Source organism: Rhododendron vialii, chromosome 3a, assembly GCF_030253575.1.
Source record: "Rhododendron vialii isolate Sample 1 chromosome 3a, ASM3025357v1".
Lineage (NCBI taxonomy): Eukaryota > Viridiplantae > Streptophyta > Magnoliopsida > Ericales > Ericaceae > Rhododendron > Rhododendron vialii.
Genome location: NC_080559.1, coordinates 8,571,060 through 8,596,581, shown reverse-complemented (window position 1 = coordinate 8,596,581; position 25,522 = coordinate 8,571,060). Strand labels below are relative to the sequence as shown.

Genomic DNA, 25,522 nt, shown 5'->3' with positions numbered 1-25,522 from the left:
AATATGTCAGGGTCACCAAAGGTAACACCGTGAGCTACAAAAGCTCAGCAGAACAAACCCATACCCGCTAACCCATAACTTACAAACAACAGGTTATACAATCATCGATTTCCACATGATACATGTATATACAGCTAACAATGACACATCCATATTCGTTAATCATCTATCGTTGGTGTCCAAGATTTCCGTGTTTCTCCTACGCGACTCGTCGTAGACCGTGTCAACATTTTCATTTACAACTCAATCTTTCAAAAACCATTTGTTTAACACACCCAACCTCGGTTCCGCCGTTCCGGTCTCCCGAGTATCCTCACAATGGTTCCGCCGCACCGGGTTCCCATTGGCACACAAAATCTTGCATTGGCTCCTCTCCGCGGATAACCAAGCCATACCTCACCATGGTTCCGCCGGTCCGGGTTCCCATGGGAACGCACACAACCTCACAATGGTTCCGCTATTCCGGATCTCCATTGGAACACACACACCCAACTCACATTATGCCACCAAAACCGGTCATAATGTAGTTTCAAAAATATTTCCTTCCTCGGAAAACATTTCCTTTCATTTATCACACCCTAGGTGCCATGTTTCTACTTTCTCGGTTCTCGTGTCTCGTTTACATGCAAAGACTCCGCGGTAGGACAAAAGTAAGCATGAAACATCCTAACAAGATCATCCAATTCTATAATATACTACAAGTAACACATTCGATTTATATATGTAAGCTCATACTCCTTGGAATATCAAAATACGAATACTTCGATTCACATGGTAACGTTTTAACTTTCGAAAATCGTTCTTTCTTAAAGATCAAACAACATACGTTTTACTTGGAATAAGTAAGTAAGTGAGTAAGGATAAACTTAGAGTTAGGGGTAAGAATAATCTACCTTGATCCGAAACTAGTCGGGGCCGAATAAGCTAGTTGGAAGATTTTACGGGTGGTGAAACTCGCAAATCTGGACCGAACTTTGGATGGCAGTAACTCGGTCAGTATTTGGCCGAATATGATCTTTCTTGGGTCGAAGTTGAAGCTCTCGAAGTGCTCTACAACTTTCGTGAAGGAAGTTGATCCTAGAAACTACTTTAGGTAGGAGAAAAATGGTGATAAAGGAAGAGACAGTATGCTGTCTGGAAATGGAAATCCGAGATTTTTACTGAACTTCGGATGCCAATATCTTTGTCATTTCTTCACCGATTGGGGTGGTTCTTGGCTCTAACTTGAAGGTTTCGAAGTGCTCTACAACTTTTCCGAAGGGAGTTGGTTCCAAAAACTACTTTAAGCAGGAGAAAAATGAGGATTCGTGAAGGGCAGTAAGCTGTCTGGAAAATGGAAATGGCAATTGAGTGAGGGTGTGAGTTGAATGGAAGACATGGGGTGCTATTTATAGCCAACACTTGAGCTCCTCCTCCCTCCTCTATGGCCAGCCATATCTCTCTCTCTCTCTCTCATGGATTTGCTCCATTGAGTGGTCATTTCAAGTCTTTCAATCAAGTCATAGCCTTCCATGACTTGTCACTTCCATTTTAGGCCAAATCTTAGGCCATCATGAAGGGTTTTTGACTTGTCAAGTCTATGGGGAGGTTGCTTGCAAGAAGGAATATAATCATGGCCTAGCTTTGTACTTTGAAAGACTAGAAATGGGTTGGCAAGTGGTCAAAAATAGGCTTAAGGCTATAAAGGTTGCTTGTGTAAGTAATCAAACACAAGCACACACTCCATCTCACTCTCTCACTTTCGGCCTCTCTCTCCCTCTCTCTCACGGTTTTCTCTCTCTCTATCTCTCTCTCTCTCTCTCTTGTATCTATATACATCCAAGAAAATCTAGGAAAGTAAGTCTAGGATTTTAAGACTAGAACATATGTGTGCATGCATGGCAAAACTAGCCTTGCTTCCCTTGGAAGCAAATGATGGGATTCCTTAGCCCATAATTTTGTATTGTCAAATCAAGGCTTCATTGGCAACTTAATTGCTATTAACCAATGGTCAAAAATTCTCCTAGCATTTATTAACCATTGGTTAAAGAAGGTAAGTATGGGCTTGAATGACTAGTCAAATCTAGGTTCTCATTATGGCAAGTCTAAGGTTGCTTCTTTTGGAAGCAAAATGATGGGATTCTTGTATGACTTGTCTTGTCATGCATTTTGGCAAGTCAAAGGTCTAATAACCAAGAGACAAAAATTTCCCTAACAATTATGGACCAAGGGGTAAAGGAATATTGGTAATAATTTGATATGACTAGTCATGGAAATCTATTGTCCAAGGGATAATATTTTCCCTAATATTTATGGACCAAAAGTTAAAGTTTTCCCTTGCCTTTATTATCCAATAGGTAGGGTAAGTAATGATGCTAGGTAAAGTGAAATGACTAAACATAGGAATAAAATGATTACTCCTATAGTCTAATGGTTCAATAGGGTTTGGAGGGTTTCATAAGGCTCAAAGACGGTCAAAAAGGTCCATCTAGGGTTAGGAAATTGTAACTAGATTGAAATGGTAATTAGGGTTTTCTAACGAATTGGTTGGAAACTAATTCTACTTGCCAAGTAGGATTTCTAGCCAAGAAATATAATTTAAAGATTTTATCTAACTCGTTAGGAAAATATACAAGTGCTTTTATAAGCATACTTGTTTTTAAAAAAATGACTAGATTGCTCGGCGTGAAAGATATAATTTTATAAGTTTCAAATCTAATTATGACGGATTATAAAAATTAAAAAAAATTTAGTAGCAAATCCAAGTAATTAAAATAAAATTTAAATATTTAACGAAATTTTTATTTACCAAAAATCAGGGTCGTTACATTTTAAGTTTGATTTTTTGGTATAATGAGTAGAGAGAGAAATTAGGATAATAATTGGAGATATGTGCAATGATTGGAGAAATGAAAATAATGATTGGAATATGGGCAATGAGTGGAGAGAAAAATAAAAATAATGATTGAAAATAATGGAGAGAAAAATGAAAATAATGAGTATTATTGAAGTTGAAATTTTTTTTATTTTTTTTCCAAAAAGCAGCGAGATATCAAATTCATGGGTACGTGTATATTTGGTATGAAATCCCAAAAAGAATTGTACGTGAAGGATAGTTGCATGCATTCCTAATTTTATCCACGTACCAATTCTGTCAAGTCAGCCTATGGGCAATGGGAAGTGCAATCCCATTCCAGTTGTGCGCTGCTTGGCTCTGTTTGGAAGAATCTGGGTCATCCTAAGGTGGAAATCTTTGTGTGGATGGCAGTAAAGAAAAGAGCGGTAACCAGATCTGTCCTTCTTAGCAGAAATTTGATCGGTGAAATTCATTTAGCTTTGTGCTCCCTATGCTTCCTGAATCTGGAAACTCACCAACATTTGTTTCTTCACTGTCATTTCTCCTGGAGTGTTTGGTCGATAATCCTAAATTGGTGGAACAACAAATGGGTTTGCCCAAGTTCTGTACCTGACTTAGCAAACTGGTGGTTTTTTCATGGTTTCTCCAACCTTGAGAAACATGTTTGGGAAGCTTGCTTCTATGCTACGTTGTGGTTTATTTGGTTGGCAAGGAATGATATTATCTTCAACAGTTCTACGAAACAACCGTGGGAGGTGGGGGATTTCGTAAAAACTAGAGTGGCAATGTGGATGAAGGTGAAGTTTGACATCAAGGTCTACACCGTTGAGGAGTTCAAGATTTTCTTAGATGGTATCCGCAAACTAAAATTGTAACCCAGTTCTAAGGAGAGTCTCCAACTGTTGGTTGGATGTGTTTGTAATTTTGGGCTCAACCAAGCTTAGGCTTAGGATGAATTTCCTCAATGTACCCCTTTCGAATTTTAATAAAAATGTTCCGTTTGCCGAGAAAAAAAAAAAACCACGAAATTCTCATCTCGCCCTCCACCCAAAAAATTAAAAAAAAAGTGATCAATGACTCATTTGTAGACCCAGTTTTTTACTTTTTCACGTCCACCTGCCGAAACCTTTTGGTGTTAACTTGCGAACATCAGATCAACAAAACTAATTAACCAGTGTTCATGCTAAATATGTCAATTGACCTTCTTTTTTTTCGTCTTTATTCAATTATTTTCGCATTTGTTTGTTGCATGTCAAATTTTTGTAGATTATTGGTTCATCTTGACAAGAGGAATCGAAAAAGTAAAAAATTGTTATCCAAACTCAATTTTTTTTTTAATAAAGTTGAAAAATCTGGTTTTTTTGTCTTTATTTAAGAAATTAAGTTTGGACCATAATTTTTTACTTTTCGGAATCCTCTCGTCGAAATGTAAACCTATAATCCACAAATATTTGAAGTGAAACTAACAAATGCGAAAAAAAGTTAAATAAAGACGAGAAAAAAAGAGAGAAGCCAGTTGGCTTATTTAGCCAAAACACCAAGCTCTACATACCAAAATTGGTTTTTAAGCATTGCCAATTGCCACTGTTTCCTTTTCCTTTTCAGGATGTCCTAAAAATTTGTCTATATCTCACAATCTATAATATTTTATATATTCAATATGAATCTTGTTTGATAGATCTCAATTAATTTTTTTAAACAAAGTTTTCGAAATCATAAAAAATATTATAGATTGTAAGATTTGAACAATTTTTTAGAAACATCTCAAAAAGAAAATAGGCAAAACAAAATGGCACGGAAGGTACTAAGCAAAATTAAAAGTTCTTCCAAGTCAAAATGTAAGAAACATTCAAGCTAATTATTAGTAAAAGTCACGGAAAGTGGAAACTTTCAAGCTAACCAAGTGGGGTGCCTTTTCTAAGTTCACCAAGTTAGGTTTCAGAGTTGAATTCTTTCTCCTCCTGTATAAATATAGCTAGTAGCAATTAACTAATGTGTTCTTGCTTGTAAAAAAGGAAAACAAAAAAAAATTTCAATGCGACTGTGAGTGCTTTCTGATTTCAAATATTGGTTGTTACATACCGCATCGATCGGTCGATGTTGCGCAACGACGTTTGCATTTTCCAGTATTGTTACATCCTGATACGTCGGTAAAATGAAAAATCACAATATGTATCAGTTGATTACCGATGTAAGGTAACCGTCCCTTTCAAATTTACTATCGTTACAACCGATTTAAGCACTTTAAAAAAATTGCCATAAGGTAATATTTAAAATATACACCACCGCTATAACCAACTCTCGCCATGCGTTCGTTCTATGTAGTACACTGTTGTCGTTACGTGTTCTGATACGTTATTAACCGTTGCTCTCTCCATTTCTTTTACGTTGAGGCCACATTGATTCCTATTGACAGCTAGAGTTTGCCCCACGCAGGGACCATAATGGGTCGTGGGACTATAGTGTGTTGCAGCAGAGAAAATGGCATTGGGTATGAACTTAACTTTAAAGAAAGTAAAAAGATCCTCTGTTTAATTTGGAGAGAGAGAGAGAGAGAGAGAGAGAGAGAGAGAGAGAGAGAGAGAGAGGTCCATTTACGGCACGGAACAAATGAAAGCAGGTTGAGAAGCCAAGCCTATTCACATGTTGCACAGAAGGGTGTTAGTAATGACAACATTGGAAATTGTACAAGGTCGAGTCACGAGACGTATCAGCTACTAGCACTGCATAGTAGATATTTAATTTCTCATTAAAAAACATAATCTGATTACACAAAAGCCATAATCTGATTACATAAGCCAGAATCTGATTACATTAATTTCAAATTCCCAACGTCCATCTTTTCCCACCAAACAGAGACTAAAAACTAACGATTACAGCAATCTCAAGGCCCCACTAATGATTCTTGACCAAACTAAACCCCATCCTAATTAGACTCGTAGACTAGAAAACTGCTAATACTAACTACTACTACCATTCTAAACCTGCATTGGCATAGAAATGATGTTCACACTCTGTACCAGCTTAGTAGAGTGTGAAAATCATTTCTTCCTTGTGCCACAACTACTAAAATACCAAGATTTTACTCCTGACTAAAGATATATATTAATAGTAATGATATGCAAATTAACAGGATTTTCATGCGAAATTTTTATCGATTTTGACTCAAATAATAAGACTTTAATTTGGTGGTCACCCGCCAGGTTTACGATTTCGGAAATATAATCCGTGTTGCGTCATAATTCCAAAATCTAGAAACGTCGTGATCGTCAAAAAGTGTTTCTAACGAAATGTCCATCAGAGCAAATAGAAATGTTGAGATTCGTCTGCTACGATTTCTCATACCCGAGACCAACCTCAACCTTATCCATAAAACTGTGGTGAAAGTGTTTGGGCCATATTTGGACTTGGAGAAAAGCGCGTCAACGGAAACCTACCATTATTTTTTTCCAAAACTACGAGTACTATTGTCACATCGAAACATTACCCAGTGTCCCAGAAGAAAGAACCGTGGTGCCCCAACCCCTCTCTTCAACACACATCTGTGCAGTTCTCACCACAAAACATGCAGAACCCACAAAACTGTGCGGTAGAGAGAGACAAGTGCCGAGGCACCATGTGTCCTTATCCTAGGAGATCACTGAAAAATCTGTCACATTTCCAATGAAAATCCGGTTTGCTTACCATTCCCAATATCTTCTATCCATAAATACACAAACATTACTACTAGTATATATATATATTTATATAAAGAGAGCAGATGCACGTGCGATGGTTAGAAGGCACGTGGCTTGCCCCCGGCTGCCTTGACGGAGAAGACCCCATTCCAGATCTCGGAGAAAGCCCTGACGATGATCCCGTGGTAGTAAGGAGAGTTGAGCTGTAGGAAGCAGTTGAGCAGCTCCTTCAGGTCCTCCTTGGAGTAAATCTCGTTCTCCAGTATCATCTGGAGCATCGACCGCCTGAAATCCAAGTACGGGTCGTCGGAGTCCTTCTCCACCGCCACGCTCTCGCCGCCGATCCGGCCGAACCCCTGGACCGATTTCAGGCTCTTGACGTCGTCGGATTCGGCGTCGGAGTAGTACGCCGGCGGCGAGGTGGCGGAAACGGAGCAGGAGGAGTAGTAGGGGTTGTTGGTTGTGGTGGGTTTGGATGGCTTTGGTTTGGGGCGGAATATGGAGGAGAGTTTTGGTCGGCGGCAGCTGCTGCTGCAGCCGAGGTTGACCGTGACGGTGGAGAGGCGGAGCCTCCTCCGATTGCCGCTGGACATCTGGAGAGAGAGAGAGAGAGAGATGGAGTGTGGAGGTGGTTTGACTTGTGAAAAAAACTGGTTGTGTCTCTATATAGAGAAATTGTCTGCGTTTATGTGGGGTCCGCTGTCCAAAATAAAAATTAGAAGGTACTCCACGTGGAGTTACAAATGGGCCTAGCCTTTTAGTATTTGAGTTCGATTTGTTTACTAAACGAATTTAAACTTGGATTTTCCTTACAGTTTGAACCGAATAAACAGGTTAAAGCCCAAAAAAAAAATTCTAAACAAGTTATTCTCTTCATGTACAACAATTTGTCTAAAGTTCTTAAACTATAGACAAACCATTTTGAGAGAAAACGAATTCTAAAATTTGAGTTTGAACTTGGCTCGTTTCCTTAACTATCCAAATTTGGTTGATTTACTAAAAAAACCTCTATAAAAATTGATATTTTTTTAATCTATGCCAAATTTTTAAAGGTATTAAGCTCAACTCCTTTTAATACATTACCCTAAGATGAACTTAGCTTTAATTGCTTACTAAATGAATCGAGCCACCAGTCACTGGGTTCATTGGGATCCCCAACCATGGATACTGAGCTAGGGTAAGGGTACCCATAGTGTACCAATGGATGTGACGGTCCATTCTAAGTCAGTGTACCATCCGTGATGGCCGAATCTGGACGGTACACGAGGGAGGAAGACTTTTGTGAAAAGGAGATCTGAGCAGTCTGAGAGTGGGTGTGGACTGTGGAAGTACTACTTTATTTTACGTACTCTATTGTATTGTGTGGATCATTTAAGTGCGTGCGATTTTAAAAGCAATTAGAACGTTCTTTACAGATAAGCAAACCCTGACATGACAGTGAGCTTAGCTAGATGGTTATTTAATCTTGGGGATCCATAAACTTTACTAGTTTCCATCTCCCCAATGTTGGATGAAGTAAAACCTGGAGCAGAGTGACCATATGTAATTGGAATTAATTTGACCAACACATTTGAGCATAATTCGTTATGACCTTGTGCATAACAGATAATAACACCAACTACTCCACTTGACAAGTCCCATAGTTTGCATCCCATAGTTTGCATAAAATTGAGCGTCACATAAAAGAGAAAATAGTTATGTCTAAATGTAATGCGAAGTGGGCCAATCGATGATAAACGAACCACCAGCCTCAACAGGCTAGGTGGTTCGGCCGAACTGTGTATGTCATACCGGCACCAACGGGCCACCCTTTGACTACATTGCCCGAGTATGTGGTCCGAACCAAATCGTCCTAGGTTAGGTGAAATAAGACTAACCTGAACCCCCGGTAAGGGATCCACGTGTATTGAGGACAAGCCGTTCAGCCGCGACAGTGTAACCGCTCGGGTTCGGTACGTGATCCATGACATCACACCATGTGATTAGGACACGTGCTGGCAGGAGGTGACTTGGGGGTACCGATCTATACCTTGATGAGGTACACCTTTCTATTGACCGAAGAGTTATGTACTTCATCTTCTCGATCGATCAAGGAATTCACCATCGGAGAGTGCCTTTTCGGTCGTCACCTACTTGTTAGGCATTAATGTTGGTTCTTCTACAGACGGAGCTCAGGCCAGATCCAAACCAGAGATTGAGCCAAGGAATTTCAAAGGAACGCCACCCCACGTAATATAGAAATAATAATATCACTATAGTATTATTGTTTAGTACCTAGGGGTATGAAATTGTAGAACTCATGACTGGCCAGTCAAATAGGGAGTATTATTCCTCATACATGCATGGGTTATGCCCCTCTTGACCATCTCCCCAATCTTGGATAAAGTGAAAGAATACCTGGAGCAGAGTGACCATAATTGGAATTTGACCACCACATATATTTGAGCATAGTTCGTTATGAATGTAAGCACCAACCGAGCTACACTTGACGAGTCCCGCAGTGCGCATAAAATTGAGCGTCGATATATACAAATGGAATGTACAAATAAACTTTGAGAAAAACTTTTTTTATGGGTATGCCGTAAAAAATAGTTTGAGGCGCTCAATCGCGCGCGTCTAAAAATGTTTTGGACGATCCAGATTGAAAATCGATTTTGACAGGTAAGAAGTAATTCTTACCGGTCAAAATTGAAAATCGTATCTCAATTATTGATTGCCGAAATGGACGGCCAAGATTGCGCTCCGCCGTAAATAAGTTTCTCTCGTAAACTTGTAATGAAATTGTTAAACTCTATCGTTTCACTCATTTGTTGACCGAGTGTCGGAAACTGAAAGTAATGCTTGATCGAGTACGAAGTTGTGCACTCACTTCCGAGCAAGCTTAAGCGCCCATTTTAACTAATTTTTTGAACTTAGCACCTCATAATAGGTCACTAAACCGGATGAAGTTGGATTAGAAATTACTTACATTTTAACGAGGTTTTTCAGTGCTTGATGAATGTGGGAATCGGGGTCCTATGGTGAGGCATTCAATCGTCTCATCTGTTCCCGCAATTGATGGTTCTAAAACACTTTTACCGGCCAAAGTTTACTACTTCGTACCGGTAAGAGTAAACAAACATATCTGAACCATCGATTGTAGAAATGGACGATCGGATGCCTCATCACAAGGTCACTACCGGGGGCCTCACTACATGACCTCTGTTCCCATGATGTGAGCTCAGTTTTGGACCCCATCCTAAGAAGGTTGTCTCCTCACAATTGTCGATTTTCGGGTCTCTTGAATTCTGGTAAAACTGTTTCTAGTAATAACATAACAAGACATAAGCATCAAAAGAGAGGAGAAAATTGAGCTTGACAATTACAGAGTACAAAACGCCTTCAAAGGATAAAGATGCAATAGTATCCCGAGTTTTCCCGGGTAGGACATTCGTATGCAGATGAGATAGATTGAGCACTAGTGTCCATAAAAACATGCGGGCTTGAGTCGAATTTTGAGTTAATGAAGTGATTGCCACCTTTAGGGGTATCCCCGCAGCAGCATGAGGAATCATATCCATCTCCAGCTGGTTTTTAAGACCACAGACCCATACTACTTACATTTGGTTAACCACAAGGATCTGATTGTGCTCTAGTCTGTACATCTACCATGAATGGAGTAGAAAAAAAGCGAGAAAGCACCGACTCTTTGTAACGACATCAGGGTAGTAAAACATAATAAACCATACAACTCGTCATCATAAACCATAGAACTCGTCGCAGCTGATTCTGAATACTACAATTCTGTATAAGTTTGTCATACCTAAGATGCAGACAAAACATGCAGTTACAATAAAACTTATGCAGCGGATGCTGGGAAAGCAACACCACTCTTCGTTATTCTTCCCTTTAGTTTCGACAGGTAAGACCCACACAGCCTGACACGGTGACACCAGGACCTTGCGTCACCCTTTTTATTGTGTTGACAAGCCATACGACTAAACCTAAATGTAGTATTGCTCATTTGAAACGCCACATGAATAGGAACAGAACGGTCAATTTCATCCTCTAATCAACCCTGTTCTAGTGAAGTGGAGTACATCACTAGATTTAGCCTTCCCCAGTCACTATAATATCACCTCTCCCCAGCCAGATGCTTACCATTTATCAATGCAAACCACCACTATATTAGGAAAGGCAGAAGGCTTAAATTTGCCTTCACTGACTCGAACTTGTGCGTCGATTTTTTATCAAGTTTGCTACATGCTGAGCCACCCATAATGAGCCAGCTATAGTGCAAGAAAAGGCATGAGAATGGCCCTCACGTTCAACTGCTAGGGCTGCACCCGGGACATTACTGGAGATCTGCGAATACAAAAGGTAATTGAGATAAGCACAATTTGTCGAGTTAAAGAAGGGTACAGATAACTGCAAAATAAAATTAGAGGCAAATCAACAGCTGAACAAGCTTCACACCTTCAAGAAGACTGACAGATTTGTCATTCAGTACTGCTGTACATTTCACAAAAATATTCAAATTACTCCTCTCGAATAGCTTAAACACTTCTTATCATGCGAGGGAAATGTGCATCGCGGGAAATTTTTTGAAAATGTGGCCAAAATTTGGCTAGCTTAAGTTCGCGACATACACCATTGCAAAGCAAACTTGCATGTTTACTAATAAAAATTTAGTAACCAAAATTACAAATGCAACACACAGAGAGGTTAATGTCATAACTGACAACATCCTAATTTAAAATACAACCAAACTAAAAAACTAACAAGAATATCGGACTAATAAGAAAATGAATAGAGTGCATACCTCATCAAACATTTGCAATGGACCCCAATGATCTTCAGCGCCAAACAAAAAGGCAATCTGGCTTTCCTTTTCTCTCATGAATGACCAATCTGGTGTTTCTGAAAGCTAATGTGAATGATTAAGGATTGGATATAAGTTGATAGCCCTCTGGCAGGACATGAAGCTCAATGGTTGTATATAAACAACTTGGAATTGATCAACAAGAGGTTTTCTATGTGAATTTGAACTTAATTGCCACTGACACAAATATGAAGATGATAGGTATAGTCAAACCGATAGCACATAATTGTCATCTCTCATCAAGAAAAAGGATACGATGAAATGAAACTGTAGATGTTTATCTAAAGACTAATCTAAAATCCTTTCTCAGCTGTTTCACTTGTAACTTCCAAGTTTTAAAAGTTCGCACTTTTGGAATCATTTATGACTCCAAAGTAGCAAGCTGGGGAAGAGGAAAGATATCAACAGCATAATGTAACATAATAGCTCTCATTTTTTATCCTCAAATTCATGCACCATTGTGCATTAAGCTACAAGGGTAATCACACAGATTTGACTAACTTAAATATCCCTTATTTGATCCTTTCTCTTCAAAACAAGAAACGGATAAAGAAAAAAGAGAAGTTCATAAGCTCGCGTAGTAGAGTTATCGCTAAAGAAGGAAGTAAACCATAAAGAACACTACACTACATAAGTTACAGCAATTTTATTTGCCAATCATTCTGAGAAAAACCATACCAGGCTTAGATGAGATCAAATATACAAGCAGAATGAAACAGTGGGGGAATCCTTACTTCTAATTTCCCACTCTAAGGATTCTAGCAGTGATAATAATCGAAATGTGTTGACAACTCTCCAATGAATTTTCTAAAGAGAAGGCTTTGATGATATCAAGTATCATTTGATACTTCGTGAGAAATTCCATAGTGAGAACCCTGAGGTGACAACAAACTACCTCAACTACTACACCTTGTTTTAATCTATAGTCTCGGTCCAACATTTAGGTCTACAATTCATAACACGCAATAGTATTGTCTCAATACATGGAAGTTTCTACATTCCCCACCACTTTCTCCATAACTTGCTAGTGGCTGGTTCTAAGACACATCGATTGCTATGTTTAGTTTGTGTTTTGAAAAGTTTTTTGAAAAATAGTAGGTGTAATAGGTGGAGAGAGATAGAGAGAGAAATGTTGGAAGTAGGGGAATCTAGGGGGTATTTTTTGAAAAATTCTTTTCAAAATGCAAAGAGAACACAGCAGATCATCTTGTTTATGCCCCTAGAAGCCATCTCAAGCATCCTTCTTTTCTCGCACTTGTACAACTGCACAAAGGACTCTGAAGGACAATCTCTTTTGATATTATCCATATCTGTTAACTCTACCACCAAAATCACCAAGGTTGGTATTTGTAATGCAGTGGGAGAACCTCGTGAGTTTTAGAAAGACAATCACTTAACAAACACAATATCAATAATACAAGACAAGGAAAAGTCCAATCCAGGAAACATCATAAATATAGATATTCTTTATACGGAAAAAAAAAATGCATTTGTATCTTCAAATGACTAACATCCAAGAGATGGCAAAGAGGAGTTAAAACATGACGCAGAGAAAACAAGGACAAGAAAGTACGACTTAATGAAAACAACATAACACCAGGCGAATCAACTTTCAAAGGGAAGAGCACAATAAGCCATTGCAAGAAGTCTCCGGAAAAACAATCACCATATGGAGAAGGAAGTGAAGAAGAAAAGGAATGGAGAGATGATGACAAGAGGGAGAGCGAGATGAAGCAGCAGCCTTGAGAGAGAGCGGGGGGGTGGGGGGGGGGGGGGGGGGGGGTGGGGGGGTGGGGATAAGTTCACACATGCTAAGATTTGCTAGGACATTCTGAAGACGTGGATAATATTCTCCATTTTTGTAGTACTAGTAACTTAACACATACTTACTTGTATAATGTATTTTGGTTTTTCTTTCCTCTCTTTCAAATCTTACCATGTGTTTAGAATAAATTTGAAATTATTGAGCATAAACAAATAAACTAATTATGATGCAATAGAATTAAATTGTCCTTCGTGCTATTACTTGACTTGTGCACTCTTTAGCTGGATGGCTACCACAAAGAGAGTCTCTTTGTCACAATCTTGACAAAGACACGTACCAGGTATGACAAAGTTTACCAAATGCCAAGGGAGTCCAACTCAGGTTAGGCTAACCCGTCCATTGTCTTCCCTGCCATTTGTGTCCACTTCATAGCTCACTTAACCTTACACCTTTACAAGGTAGGTCAGGTACTTTTCTCTTCTTAATTTGACCAACTCACGGCCCTCATCACTACCAGGGTGAGATTTAGGGAGCCCAACCTAGAAATTTTGTTATTGAGGAAGCTTAATGAGAGTGGGTACAGATATCGAAGTAGAAAGTTATGATATACCTACACCTATTTTGTCAAGTATGGCATCTGCCACATCAATACTCCTTTAGGTGTGATTGGCAAGTGAATCCATAAAATCCAAACAATGCATGTGCACAATTCAAAGCCTGTGGCTGGGGATTTTGTTCTGCAAAAGAAATAACCGCCAAATACCTAGCAGATCTAGAATTGATGGCAGAATAATCAAAACTCCTTTAAACAACTAAAAGCAAAATGGAATAATGTGCTTTAAAAAGAGGATTAAGAACCAGAATCTTGATTATTACTGCACTGGTAACACATGATGACAAAATGAGGTGATGTTCTATATGCAGTCCAAGAGTCACTATTAAACACGTGGTCTGAAGATATTTGGACCAATCAAACATATATTTCTTTCTTCACCCTTTAAACAACTCGTAGACCAGCAAGAATCATACCTTTTTGAATTCTGTCATCGCCAAAAAGAGCACATTCCGCATCACATGGTACTGAAAACCAATGGAAAAGAAAGGTTAGTTATTGTCCAAAAAAGCTCATCACAAAAGATGGCATAGCCAATGTTAGATTCAGCGATAGAGATAAATCGTTCCAAATATGAAGCGGAAGTACCATTAAGGTTTACATTGAACAAGCAAACAAAACACAATCCAGAAATTGGATCTGACCACATAATGGAGATCTAGTCAAAACCTGTAATTCAATATTTCTTATCATAGCCTCTCGTTGGAATGCTGTTAATGGCATTTTACTCCGGGGCCCAGGAAACATAAAAGCGAACAAATATAGCAGTTTAAAGGAATTCACAATCATCATCATATCTCTTGGCAGATCATCTATAGATACTAATTTGCACAGGAAATATCTCCTTTTTTGAATCTATTTATCATGCCCAAATTGCCCCTATACAGCTGCTTGAGTTTTTTTATTTCTATTTTGTAACACTTGAGCTTTTCCTCCATCTCCACTACTTCAATTTGACCTGTGAACCATTAAGGGTTAATTTTTTAGATTTACAAAGCACATCATTCCATGTGCACACGTTCTTGTTGCCAGAAAAAGTCTCATCACTGGGGACATAGATGGCATTCGGTCCAAGGAAAATAAAGGACCAGGGCGGTTGGTGTAGAGAAGAAAGTACTGTCTACATTGACATGAGTGGGCCAGAAAAGTAAGTGAAGAAGAGGAAAAAAGAGAGAAATAACAAATAGATATAGGGAAAGAAGTTAGTTTTTCCAAGAAAAGGGATGGGGTATGCTAATTTAGCAACAGGACACTCATGGCTACTGTGAATTTGAAAAACTAGAAGTTCTAGAGAATGTTAGTTTGAAGATGTTTAAAAGGTGTACAATACAATGAGTAACCTCCCAAGGGAATTATAACTCCAACAAAAAAACAAATAATGCTTTTGAGTTTGAAACATTTAGGAAGTCAATCATACAACTACAAAGACGATTACGTTACAACCTTGGTGTATTGTGAAACAAATATTATGGTTCAACTTTCTTAGATATGCATATCCAACTACAATGGTGTTAGGGCCTTTTACCTGATGGTTTGTTGCAGCCCATTTTCCAAACCATGACCTCTCACCACACTGTCCTTGATAAACTCAAGGGTTTGGCCCCACAAACAAAACAAGGTGCAGAAAGCGTACCATATGGTATAAAGAAAGCAGCTAGGAATCTCCAATCTTAGAACTCAAGGAAATAAAATATTCACACAATTCTCCGAAGGACACATTTAAACCTCACATTTATAGCTTACTACGCCCTCATCAATCCTCTCTTTGCAGGTACTAATCATGCTGCAATGCCAAATAAATATATCCAACGTCAATGAGAAGTAAATGAATGGAAAGAGATTGAACATTTCCCATTCTCGGCCGAAATATTAGACAAGGTGATCTTCATCCCAAAACTGAGTCACACTTCTAGAGAAACCTCGATCATTCATATAGTCTAAAAAACGTAGATTGCTCCCTTTTCTGAAGCCCCACAGGCGCGTGTGCACATATCATGGCATTGTTAACTTATACGCAATAGAGTTACTAATCCTACTAAACTATTCAAAGTGAGCCAACATGTTAGTAAAATAACCTGCATAAGTGACTCATACGAAATTAGGCACCTTAAGTCCTAATTTTACAACAAAGCTATCTGATGCAGAACGTCAATCATGCATGTGTGGAATGATTTCTATGAATAAGAGCTTCTCACATTGTATTATTTAGATTTGACTAACGAAGTTGAGGGTTCAAGCTGTGGCCTTTTGCACATTTGGGGCTGTCCCAATCTAACATTGAAATATTCGGAAATTAAGTTCAAGAGTGTCCATCGACCATAGGGATCAATCTTCATTTTCCTACCATGAAAAATGAATTTTGGTAACAACAATCATCACACGGAAGCTTAGCCTCCTGAGTTCAACTTCACTTCCATTAGTCTCCACATTTCCAACTTGTCCTTAATACCAAAAACACATGTATGGACAGTATTGGAGTTTGTCCCACATCAGTTAATTACCCCCTCCAAAACTAGTATATAAGCCTGGGCGACCTCTCCACTCATTGCCAATTGGTTTTGAGTTGGATGTTTCAACATGGTATTAGAGCTAGGTTTTTGGAGAATTTTGGGCAAGACTCAATATTTCGTTATTGATTTTTAGTTTGTTCCCCTTGTTTATGCACCATTGTTTGTTGTGATTCATGTGGATCGTTTGTTTACCTCTCCATGTGCGAGTCGGGGTCGCACGTGCGGGGGAGTGTTAGAGTTTGTCCCACATCAATTAATTATCCCCTCCAAAACTAGTATATGACCCTGGGCAGCCACTCCACTCATTGCCAATTGGTTTTGAGTTGGATGTTTTACCAGACAATAACGTTTTCTGTTTCCATTTGTAAGATAGCACATTGATGGAAACACCAGACAAACCAAGCAAGTGAGTTGGTAAACGTTTTTTTATATGTAACTTTGTTGAAGCACATTCACACTATTGAGAGACCTTTCAGCACAAAAGACAACACTACACCTGGAGCACATGAGTGCACAAAGTTTCAACCGCACTCGTACACCAAGATTTCCCCACAGAATGTCGCACAAGAAACCTGGAAGCCTTGGTTGGTAATAAGCCCAATAATTCTACTGCATAACTGACTGCCACAGACAAAATTGGTGACCTGAAATTGAAATATTTTAAGATTAGACCCTGTCAATGGTTTATGAAGGAATTCTTCAAAACAGTAAGGAGGTCCTAAAAATAGTTAACAGTTAACACCAGGACCTTCCAATGCAAATTTTGAATCCGAGCAAACCAATAGTAAAAGCTCGTGACAAGACACTTATACGATAGCCAAGTCATGAGCCAATGTGTAGACCAAGGAGAATGCGTGGGCCCTCGTGAGTGGTTTCTGCACCACACATGACCACAAGATGATTGATTTCAGCTACCCATTTTTTTGCTCATTCACTTTTACTGATAAAACCAACAACAAATGTCCCACAGTGACTTGGATCACTGTCTTTCTCATGGGTGCAATCAACAACTTTTGCTACATGTTCATAAGTTCAGAGGGAATAATGACCACTGGAAATGCTTTTTTCATCTTTCATTACCCTCTTATTTTCCTATCATCTTCCAGAAAGCTCAATTCCTCAAAAGATACAGGAACATATGGTTGAAAGTTAGACAACATTAGAACCAAGCCTTTCCATAAAGATGCATTTCCCTAGAAAAGACAATTGCGTGAATACTACGAAAGCTAAGGCACTTGCACACAGACATCATAAAAACACAGCAAAGTGATAAAATTAAAAGCGCAGGAGTTTTACTTTGCGAGCCTCCTAATGCTAGACTGTTCTGAAGACTGTGTGTTCACGGCCAAGAAGGGATATAGCCCAATACAGTAAATGACCTACATAACCAAATTGAAGCATCAGCAGATTGAATTTAATAGTAGAACTAGAACGCCTGACATACAAAGATCATTATCGAAATTGTAGCAATCACCTTTTCTGGAAGTCTCCTAAGTACTTCAATCGACATGTATGAACCAATAGAATGCCCAACCTACAGAGAGAAATTAAAACTAACTGACCAAAAAAATAATGTGAGAAACTAGCCATGTTTACAGTGTTCAAGCACGTTGCTAGCGAGAATGGAAAATGATCTGCAATACGTGTTCTCAAAGACTACCAAATAATATATTGCTAAAACCATCTGCTGATGTAGAATGAATGCGAAAAGAAGACTCCAACAAGATTTGATATAAACCTTGACGGAAGCAACCAGTAGAATGGCCCCTTTCCGGTTTCTACATGTCTAACCAGGGGATTGAACTTTGGGAGCTAATTAGGGAAGGAAAAGACCAACTTCGGGTACAGTCATGGACTCATGGGGCTGTGAACAGTACAACTTGACATAAACTAGAGGATTGCATGTCTGCTTTTTTGGCAAGGGTCAAATGTCTGAAGAAGAAAAATTATGTTCCTCCAACAGAACTTCTGAGGGCTGAAAGCAGTTGCCTTAGAGTTTTTAAGGATTTACGAAAGTTGTGAAAACAGAAAAAAAGAAGGAAAATGGTGGAAGACGACGATAAGCACTACACCTATATTTTTAAGGTATTACACTTAGGACTACGCCTACAATTGCATAACACTACCCCCGAGAAAGCTTCAAAATCTTTTGGAAGATAACCTAAGAGTATAAATCCTTCTATTGTTAAAACCTGTATTAACCTACCAAAAACCATACATAAAGATGCAATAGTGTAACTTGACTAGAATAAGCACCAATGAGCCTCCCATCATGATCTACGACAAAAAATTTACAATGTGACTAAAATATACCAGCAATCCTAGAACAAAGATTTAGCACCTATAAAGCTGACCAACATATATAGGACCCGACTAAAAAGCTAAAGTTTCTCAATCACGGTCCCAAAAAAAGTCTCATCCTGAAATTGAACCCGGTAATTTTTGGCCTTCTGAGTTTACCTTTCCAAGATCTTCTTGTGGACAAATCTTTTCCCCGCCAATTAAAGAACCGACTGTGAGTTTTGAACTGTTGAAGTACAAGTATCCACATTCTCTGAACTAACATTCAAGGCTTGGTTGAAAATAGGTGGAGTGCAGACTATCTTTCCCTCTGTGTTTGAGGTAGCAAAGAATACATGGGAGACCGATACTTCATCTAATGCAATTACTATTTATATGCCATATGGAATGGGAAACTAATTGTAGGAACCAAGGTTCTGAAAACCATACCGGCTAGAGTACCGGTTTTCCTATTAGTATGGTACGTACCGGTATCATTTTGGGCTTATTGCTATTAGTGTTACTTTCCCACGTAAAAGAATTTATTAGTATAGTATACACATTTATTAAAAATAAAAATAAAAAGTAGTCCGGTATTTGTCCAGTATTGGCAGGTACCATCCGGTACTGATCGGTAACGCCGATACTAGCCGGTATTTGAGCCGGAACAAAATTAGAGGTGTACGGTACCGGATTTGGACAATACCGATATGGGCGGAATTCACAACTTTGGTAGGAACCATTAGTGTCCATGGATTGTGAAGCATCCTCAAGTTGATTAAGATATCAACAACAGTCGTATTTATGTTTTTTCAAAATCCATAGTCCATACCATACAGTCTCACTGATAAGCTTCCAAACACTCTTTTTTCTGTTAAACCAAAAGGTAAACATGTTCTTCTCACGATGATATGATTCATAAACCGGAAAGACATACTTCATAAACCTAAAAATCACATTGCACAGTATGAAATTAATTTCAAAAAATGAAAATCTGTACAAACAGATCCAAGGTTTTTGAGATGGGTTCAATGACATCATGCATCCTGTCGGCTCTCAGGATATTGATATCAATCCGAGAGATAAACGGCAAATAAAGATTAAAAAAGGAGATAGATAAGAATTACTCTGACCAGTATTAGAGGAACTTCAATATTTTGTAACTCCAGCTTGATGAAGTCCATCTGCCCAAAAATTGAGATCAAGATCTTACTATACTGACACACCAATAAGAGATTTAGTTTTGGTATGTGGAAAGTAGAGCTCTATTGTGAGAACTGAGAAGTGCATTAAGTTTAAAACTTTTTCCGCGGAACTTTCTTCATTTACATGGGAGTTTGACCTTATTTTCTTATTTGTGCTGAGGAGATTCCCAAGTAATGCAAAACAATTCAACAAATGCCTTGGTAAGCTTTTCTAATGGACGCTTTAATCAGCCTAACTTCCCCTGCTTCTCATACAACCCCAGTTCCCAAGGAGCATGCCCTTGCAAATTTAAACAGATCACATGCCTTGCACAGTTATATTGTGAAAGAAAACTTTGAAACTACGAGCCAAACAAAATTTTACCTTATGGTTAATCTGTTCTTCCAATGAGAACAACCTTCGATGCTCCCAATTCTAAAAACGAATGAGGACTCCAAATGAGAATTACACCAATGCGGCATAGTACATGCTAAAACTTCAAAAGTCACATATTGCACAAGAAACAAGAGGAAAGACACACATACCACAGACAACAAACCAGTGTTACTCTATAACCAGCTACTATATCAGGTAATGCGGATACTCATACAAAGGAGTAGTACCTTGTGTATGTCTCAGAGGTGCCACCTATCAATACTTGCTAACAAAAAATAACTTGGTGGTTTTCATTTTCCAAAACCTATCAATTGCTTCGTGAATTGAGATGTTGCTATTCAGATATGCAGTTATGCACTGAGATTCTATGGTAAAAGAAAGCATAATAAGGGTTACTTGTTCTCTTTCAAACAATTGTAAATGCATGTAGTAAATAAAGCCAAACTTATGCAAAGCCTAGTCCGACTTTTATTTACGATGTAACATATTGATATTGTGAAATAGATGGAGGGTTACTTGTTCTCTTTCAGACAACTGTAAATGCATGAACTGAATGGAGGGAATATCATGCAAAGCATAATTGATGTCAGTTGCCATGATCATTTTCCATTTAACATATTGATATTGTGAAATAGATGGGCAGAATATTGTTTATGATCATTTTCCCTGTAGGTGATCCCCATACAACTATACAAGCATAAATATAGTTCGGCTATATTATTAATGTCTTACAAGTTCCCGTCAATGTTCGCAAGAGTTTGACCAAATGTTTTAATTAGTTATCTATTATTTTGCTGGGGGCTGCTTAGACCCATGTTGAGAAGAAGCTAATTAAGTAGGACCCCAAAAAGAATGGAAGGCGGAGTCAAAATTAACATCAGGTTAATTAAAATACCAGCTACTCTATAACTCGTTATCCGAAAGAAATACCTTCTTCGTGTGGGATATGTAACCAACAGCTGATAACCAAAACAAAAGAGCAACCAATTAGGCCATAAACCAGCTCCATCTTCTAGAAACCATTAGTTTAACAAAATATTAACCTCTGTAGCAACTACAATTATAAGAACATTACAACAACTGAAGAACATGAACTAAGAAGCAAGCATGTCTTGCCTGTTATAGATGCAGTTCCATCAAGTAGCTCATACAAATTTTCAAGGAAATCAGCATAAAAAGATACAACACCTGTGATACCACCACAGTTCTTAGCTCTCCAAAATGGGTTTAGTCTTAAATTAAAAAAAAAGAAGAAGAAGAAGAAGAAGAAGACATTAACCATGCAAATAATTCTACAAACCTGGATTTCCAGGGATGAACAACACATGCAATTTAGGATCTGCAGCTTGAATTTCTAGCAACTCCGTCTTATAACTGGCATCAACAACAAATAAATAAGCGAATAAGATAAATGAGAAACAATTAGGGAAGAGTTCAGTCAGAGAGGGAAGATACCCTGAGACATTGTGCAACCTAAAATTGACATTCTTTTTCTCTCCAAGTAAATGGGTTTTGTCCATAGTCTCCAGACCCATCACTCTACTAGCACAATTAGATAGATGCCTTGTCCTGAAACAAATACACATTGATAAGAATATACTAATAACAAACACAGGAAGAATCAAGACCTGGGTTTTTTCTGTTATGAACTGAAAGAAAACTTTCAGTTAGGAGGCTACATAAAATGCATACATATGGAGAGAGATTTAAAGGCTTAAAGATTTCTAGAATGGGGGAAGTTTCTTAATACCTGCAACAAAAAGAGGAGAGTGGGAAACAGAAGGGTTCGAGCAGTGGGAGAAAGGCCAGTAAGCATTGGACTCATCGAGCCCCTAGCACTGGCATGGTGAAAGTAGTTTGGTAGATCCTATAACGAAGAATCGATAGATTCTAACCACCTCCTACTCCTAGTGAACAACATTGGAGGTCTAAAAATTCTTTCGGGCGGAAACCCATGGTTTCATCATGCATTGAGATAATGTTTTTTCAATAATTTGAATCGTTCATTTTGTAGAGCCCGCAAAGTAATACATAAATAAAAAAAATTATATTTATCGGTTATCGATAGGTATATTAAAAATTAAATTTTAATTTATAAAATAGATAGCTATGGATAGTTTATCTTTAAACTTATCTACCGTCGATGTTTTAATTAAACTTTAATTTTTTATATATCTATCCATGTCCGATAAAGCTAATTTTTTGTGAAGATATATTAGTCCACGAACTCTACAAAATAAACAGTTCAGATTACTACAATATATGTACGGTGGGGCCCATAATTAGGGGTGGTGGAAAACCCAAATTTTCCACCCAAGGTGGATAGAATTTATACTCAAATAAAATTTATAAAATAGATGGCTATGGATAGTTTATCTTTAAACTTATCTACCGTCGATGTTTTAATCAAACTTTAATTTTTTATATACCTATCCATGTCCGATAAAACTATTTTTTTGTGAAAATATATTAGTCCACGAACTCTACAAAATAAACAGTTCAGATTACTACAATATATGTACGGTGGGGCCCATAATTAGTGGTGGTGGAAAACCCAAATTTTCCACCCAAGGTGGATAGAATTTACACTCAAATAAAAATACATAATTTAGAGACTATAGTATATTGCACAACATGAACACTGTTTTTAGCAATGGCAATCGAAATCAAACCAAACCAAACCAAACGGGACGATTTTTAACAGCAGTTTTGATTTTGATATTGGTTTTTAATTGAAAAAATCGGGAATTCGATTTTGGTTTTGGTTCTACATGATAAATCGCACTATAACTTAAGTATAAAGAATCGTAACTGAAACGTTGTACATTTACAAAAACACCCATTTAAAATGGCTTTTGTTCAATTAAATTTGTGCAACTTTAAGCCAAAATTAGAGTGGGATCCAAACACTTTTTGAGGTGGGTCTTAGTAGGTTTAGATACTCCGTAAGTATATAAGGAATTTAAATCATGAAAAGAATGAACAAAAGTATGAATGAGAAATTGAGTCTCAAAATAGAACGATTATTCTGTGCTCTCGGAGCACGGCCACGTGGTGCTCCATAGGCATTTTCCATCATATATTTATATAGGAGCCACAAACTTGGTGACGGAGCGCACACAAATGTGTGATGAAAAGACTCTTGAAACATCACATCGCGGTTGCTAAGGAGCAAGTAATAATTTTTCCTCAAAATAGGTTATGTGTGGAAGGTGAAAAGTCACATATCCGTCACATATCCAACATTGGTTAGTGAAATAAAAACCAGACCTTTTTAGGCTAATTTTGCATTGAGTTTGGGCCCAAGGGGAAGGGGGCACCCAAGTTTTCAAAGGGGGGAGGACTTATGGTGAAGTGGGTTTGGCTCACATATACCACATGCATGCACTATTGCTGCCCGTCCAGACTTGGGTTGGAGTCCCCGTACGCTCGTGGAACCTGTGTCTCTTGTGGGACCTGTGTCCCATGGTCTAAGGTATCTGGTCTAACTTGGGCTTGTGCTTGAATGGGTTTGATCAACATATACCAAATGTGTGCGCTATTGCTGTCCGTCCAAAGGGCTTGTGCTTGAATGGGTTTGATCAACATATACCAAATGTGTGCGCTATTGCTGTCCGTCCAAACTAGGGCTGGGGTCCACGTGTGCTCGTGGGACCCGTGCCCCGTGGCCGTGGTCTGAGATATGTGGTTTGGCTTGGGCTTGTGCTTGAACTTTGGGACAAAGAATGGGCCAACAATTCTTTGTTTTACACCCAATAACTTTTTGGAATTGGGCTTCCACTGGGCTTTGAACCCATAAGGATTTTTGGGTTGTCAGAATATTCTGGTAAGCTCAAAGAGGTTTTCCACCAGTATTTTTTTTATTTCCAATATTATATACATCAGGGGAAGTGAGTTAGTGAACAAGGAGTCCAGAAGTTATTCATATTCCTGAGCCCCAAACGCCTCTACCAAGGCTCGAATCCTAGTCTCCCTTAATTATAAAAGAATCAGGAGATAACCGCTAGACTACAAGCCCTTTAGTTGGTTTTCGCCAATGTAAATTGATTGCTTCCTTTAGTTTCGAGAGAACTATACACCCCAGGAAAACTCCAAAAATATTACTTCCTCTGTTAGAAACTTTGAATACCTAACTTCTGTTCGTTCTGTTTCCAAAATCCTTGTCGCTCGTTTGTTCTATACAAACATGGATTCGTTCGCCGGGCAACCTCGGCACACGTGTAGTATGTTTTGAACTATGTGCAACCGTTGCATTCTGGAGACAACGTCGCTCGCAATCTCATCCACCACTAAATGCATCGAATCTGTTTTAAGGACATGGTGGTGTAACATATGTCTCGGTTTGGTTTATTAATTCTTGACTAGATTACTGTATTCGATTTATAATTCTAACTATTCTATGATTTCAGGATTATAGCTAGGCTATGGGAGTTCGTAGATATACAATTCTAAATGGTGTTTGGAAGCAATTGTGAATAATCACTTATGTAGTTTTTCTAGCTTATTCTGAATTAATTTTAAGTTCTAGTAATTGGTTTTTTTCTCTCTCTTTTTTTTCTCTTATTTGAACATGTAAAATCATGCTTGAGCCTTTTCAAAGAGAAAAAAATCCTCGAGCAAAAACCACACAATCTATTTTACAACTAATTTAACCAACCAATTCAAAAAAAAAAAAATCTAACTTATGCAATGTTTGTAACGACCCTAATTTTGGCCCTAAATTTTTCAAACAAAATTTATATTATTATTCCGAATTGTATTAATTTAGTTAAACTAATTAGTTTAATAATTGTCTTGTCCCGATAATTTAATTGACATACCTACGAATATATATGTATATGTATCTTTTCCTAGAAATAAGGGTTTTGGTTTATCCTCTCTCCCTTTCCCAGCCAATTCTCTCTCTCTCTCTCCTTGGCCGAACCACCTCTTCCTCCTGCTCCTTAATTTCAGCAGCCATCACCATCTCCTACCTCCCCCATTTACTCTAACACTTGCCCACCTTCCCTCCTCTCCCTCCACTCTCTCATAATACCCTCTCTTGCTCTCCAAAAATCATATTACAAACACACCATACACACTGAAAATCCAGAGAAGAAGAGAAGGAGAAAGAAAGTTTTCAAGGTCCAACAATGGTGGTTTGGAGAGAGAATACGAAGTGGGTTTCGATTCTGTACTCATCCGAACACAAATACGCGCTTCACTAACTCTAGCACGATCCCGAACACCTCTAAACCAATCCCAAGTCAGCCCAGTGTCCTATTGGTCCATCGTCTACTCTGATTTTTCTGAAGTCGTTCGACACAATCCGAACTCGTTAACAAATTTTTCGGCCGGAACCGAGGTAGGATAATCGCTCTCCTACTTTTCCCTAAGTATATCCGTACCCGTATGTGTTA

At 38.3% G+C, this 25,522-nt stretch overlaps 2 protein-coding genes across 3 annotated transcripts; both read right to left on the bottom strand.

The window, feature by feature from the left end:
- Nucleotides 1-5,544: 5,544 nt before the first annotated feature.
- Nucleotides 5,545-7,150, bottom strand: LOC131319064 (transcription repressor OFP6-like). The gene has a single exon (XM_058349170.1). The coding sequence runs from the start codon at nucleotides 7,104-7,106 to the stop codon at nucleotides 6,612-6,614; it is 495 nt and encodes a 164-aa protein (XP_058205153.1). The 5' UTR covers nucleotides 7,107-7,150; the 3' UTR covers nucleotides 5,545-6,611.
- Nucleotides 7,151-10,203: 3,053 nt separating this feature from the next.
- LOC131319401 (uncharacterized) lies at nucleotides 10,204-22,066 on the bottom strand. Of its 2 annotated transcripts, none has more exons than XM_058349628.1 (13): nucleotides 21,874-22,042; nucleotides 21,579-21,692; nucleotides 21,424-21,497; nucleotides 21,240-21,311; nucleotides 21,054-21,082; nucleotides 20,112-20,162; nucleotides 19,676-19,726; nucleotides 17,737-17,796; nucleotides 17,559-17,641; nucleotides 16,759-16,906; nucleotides 14,169-14,219; nucleotides 11,315-11,419; nucleotides 10,204-10,857 (listed from the first exon to the last, which is right to left on the bottom strand). In XM_058349628.1, exons 2-13 carry the CDS (start codon nucleotides 21,656-21,658, stop codon nucleotides 10,711-10,713), a joined length of 951 nt encoding a protein of 316 aa, XP_058205611.1. In that variant the 5' UTR covers nucleotides 21,659-21,692; nucleotides 21,874-22,042; the 3' UTR covers nucleotides 10,204-10,710. The 2 variants fall into 2 exon arrangements, 1 of the variants encoding a protein (XP_058205611.1); XR_009197955.1 differs by having other exon boundaries at nucleotides 10,718-10,857; nucleotides 11,315-11,412; nucleotides 21,874-22,066.
- Nucleotides 22,067-25,522: the final 3,456 nt, after the last annotated feature.

Coding starts and splice junctions, on each gene's coding strand:
- LOC131319064 (XM_058349170.1), bottom strand. CDS start 7,106: ATGTCCAGCGGCAATCGGAGGAGGCTCCGCCTCTCCACCGTCACGGTC.
- LOC131319401 (XM_058349628.1), bottom strand. CDS start 21,658: ATGGGTCTGGAGACTATGGACAAAACCCATTTACTTGGAGAGAAAAAG. Junction 21,083..21,239: donor TGGAACTGCATCTATAACAG/GCAAGACATGCT, acceptor TTTGGTTATCAG/CTGTTGGTTACATATCCCAC. Junction 17,797..19,675: donor TTGAAGTTCCTCTAATACTG/GTCAGAGTAATT, acceptor TTCTCTCTGTAG/GTTGGGCATTCTATTGGTTC.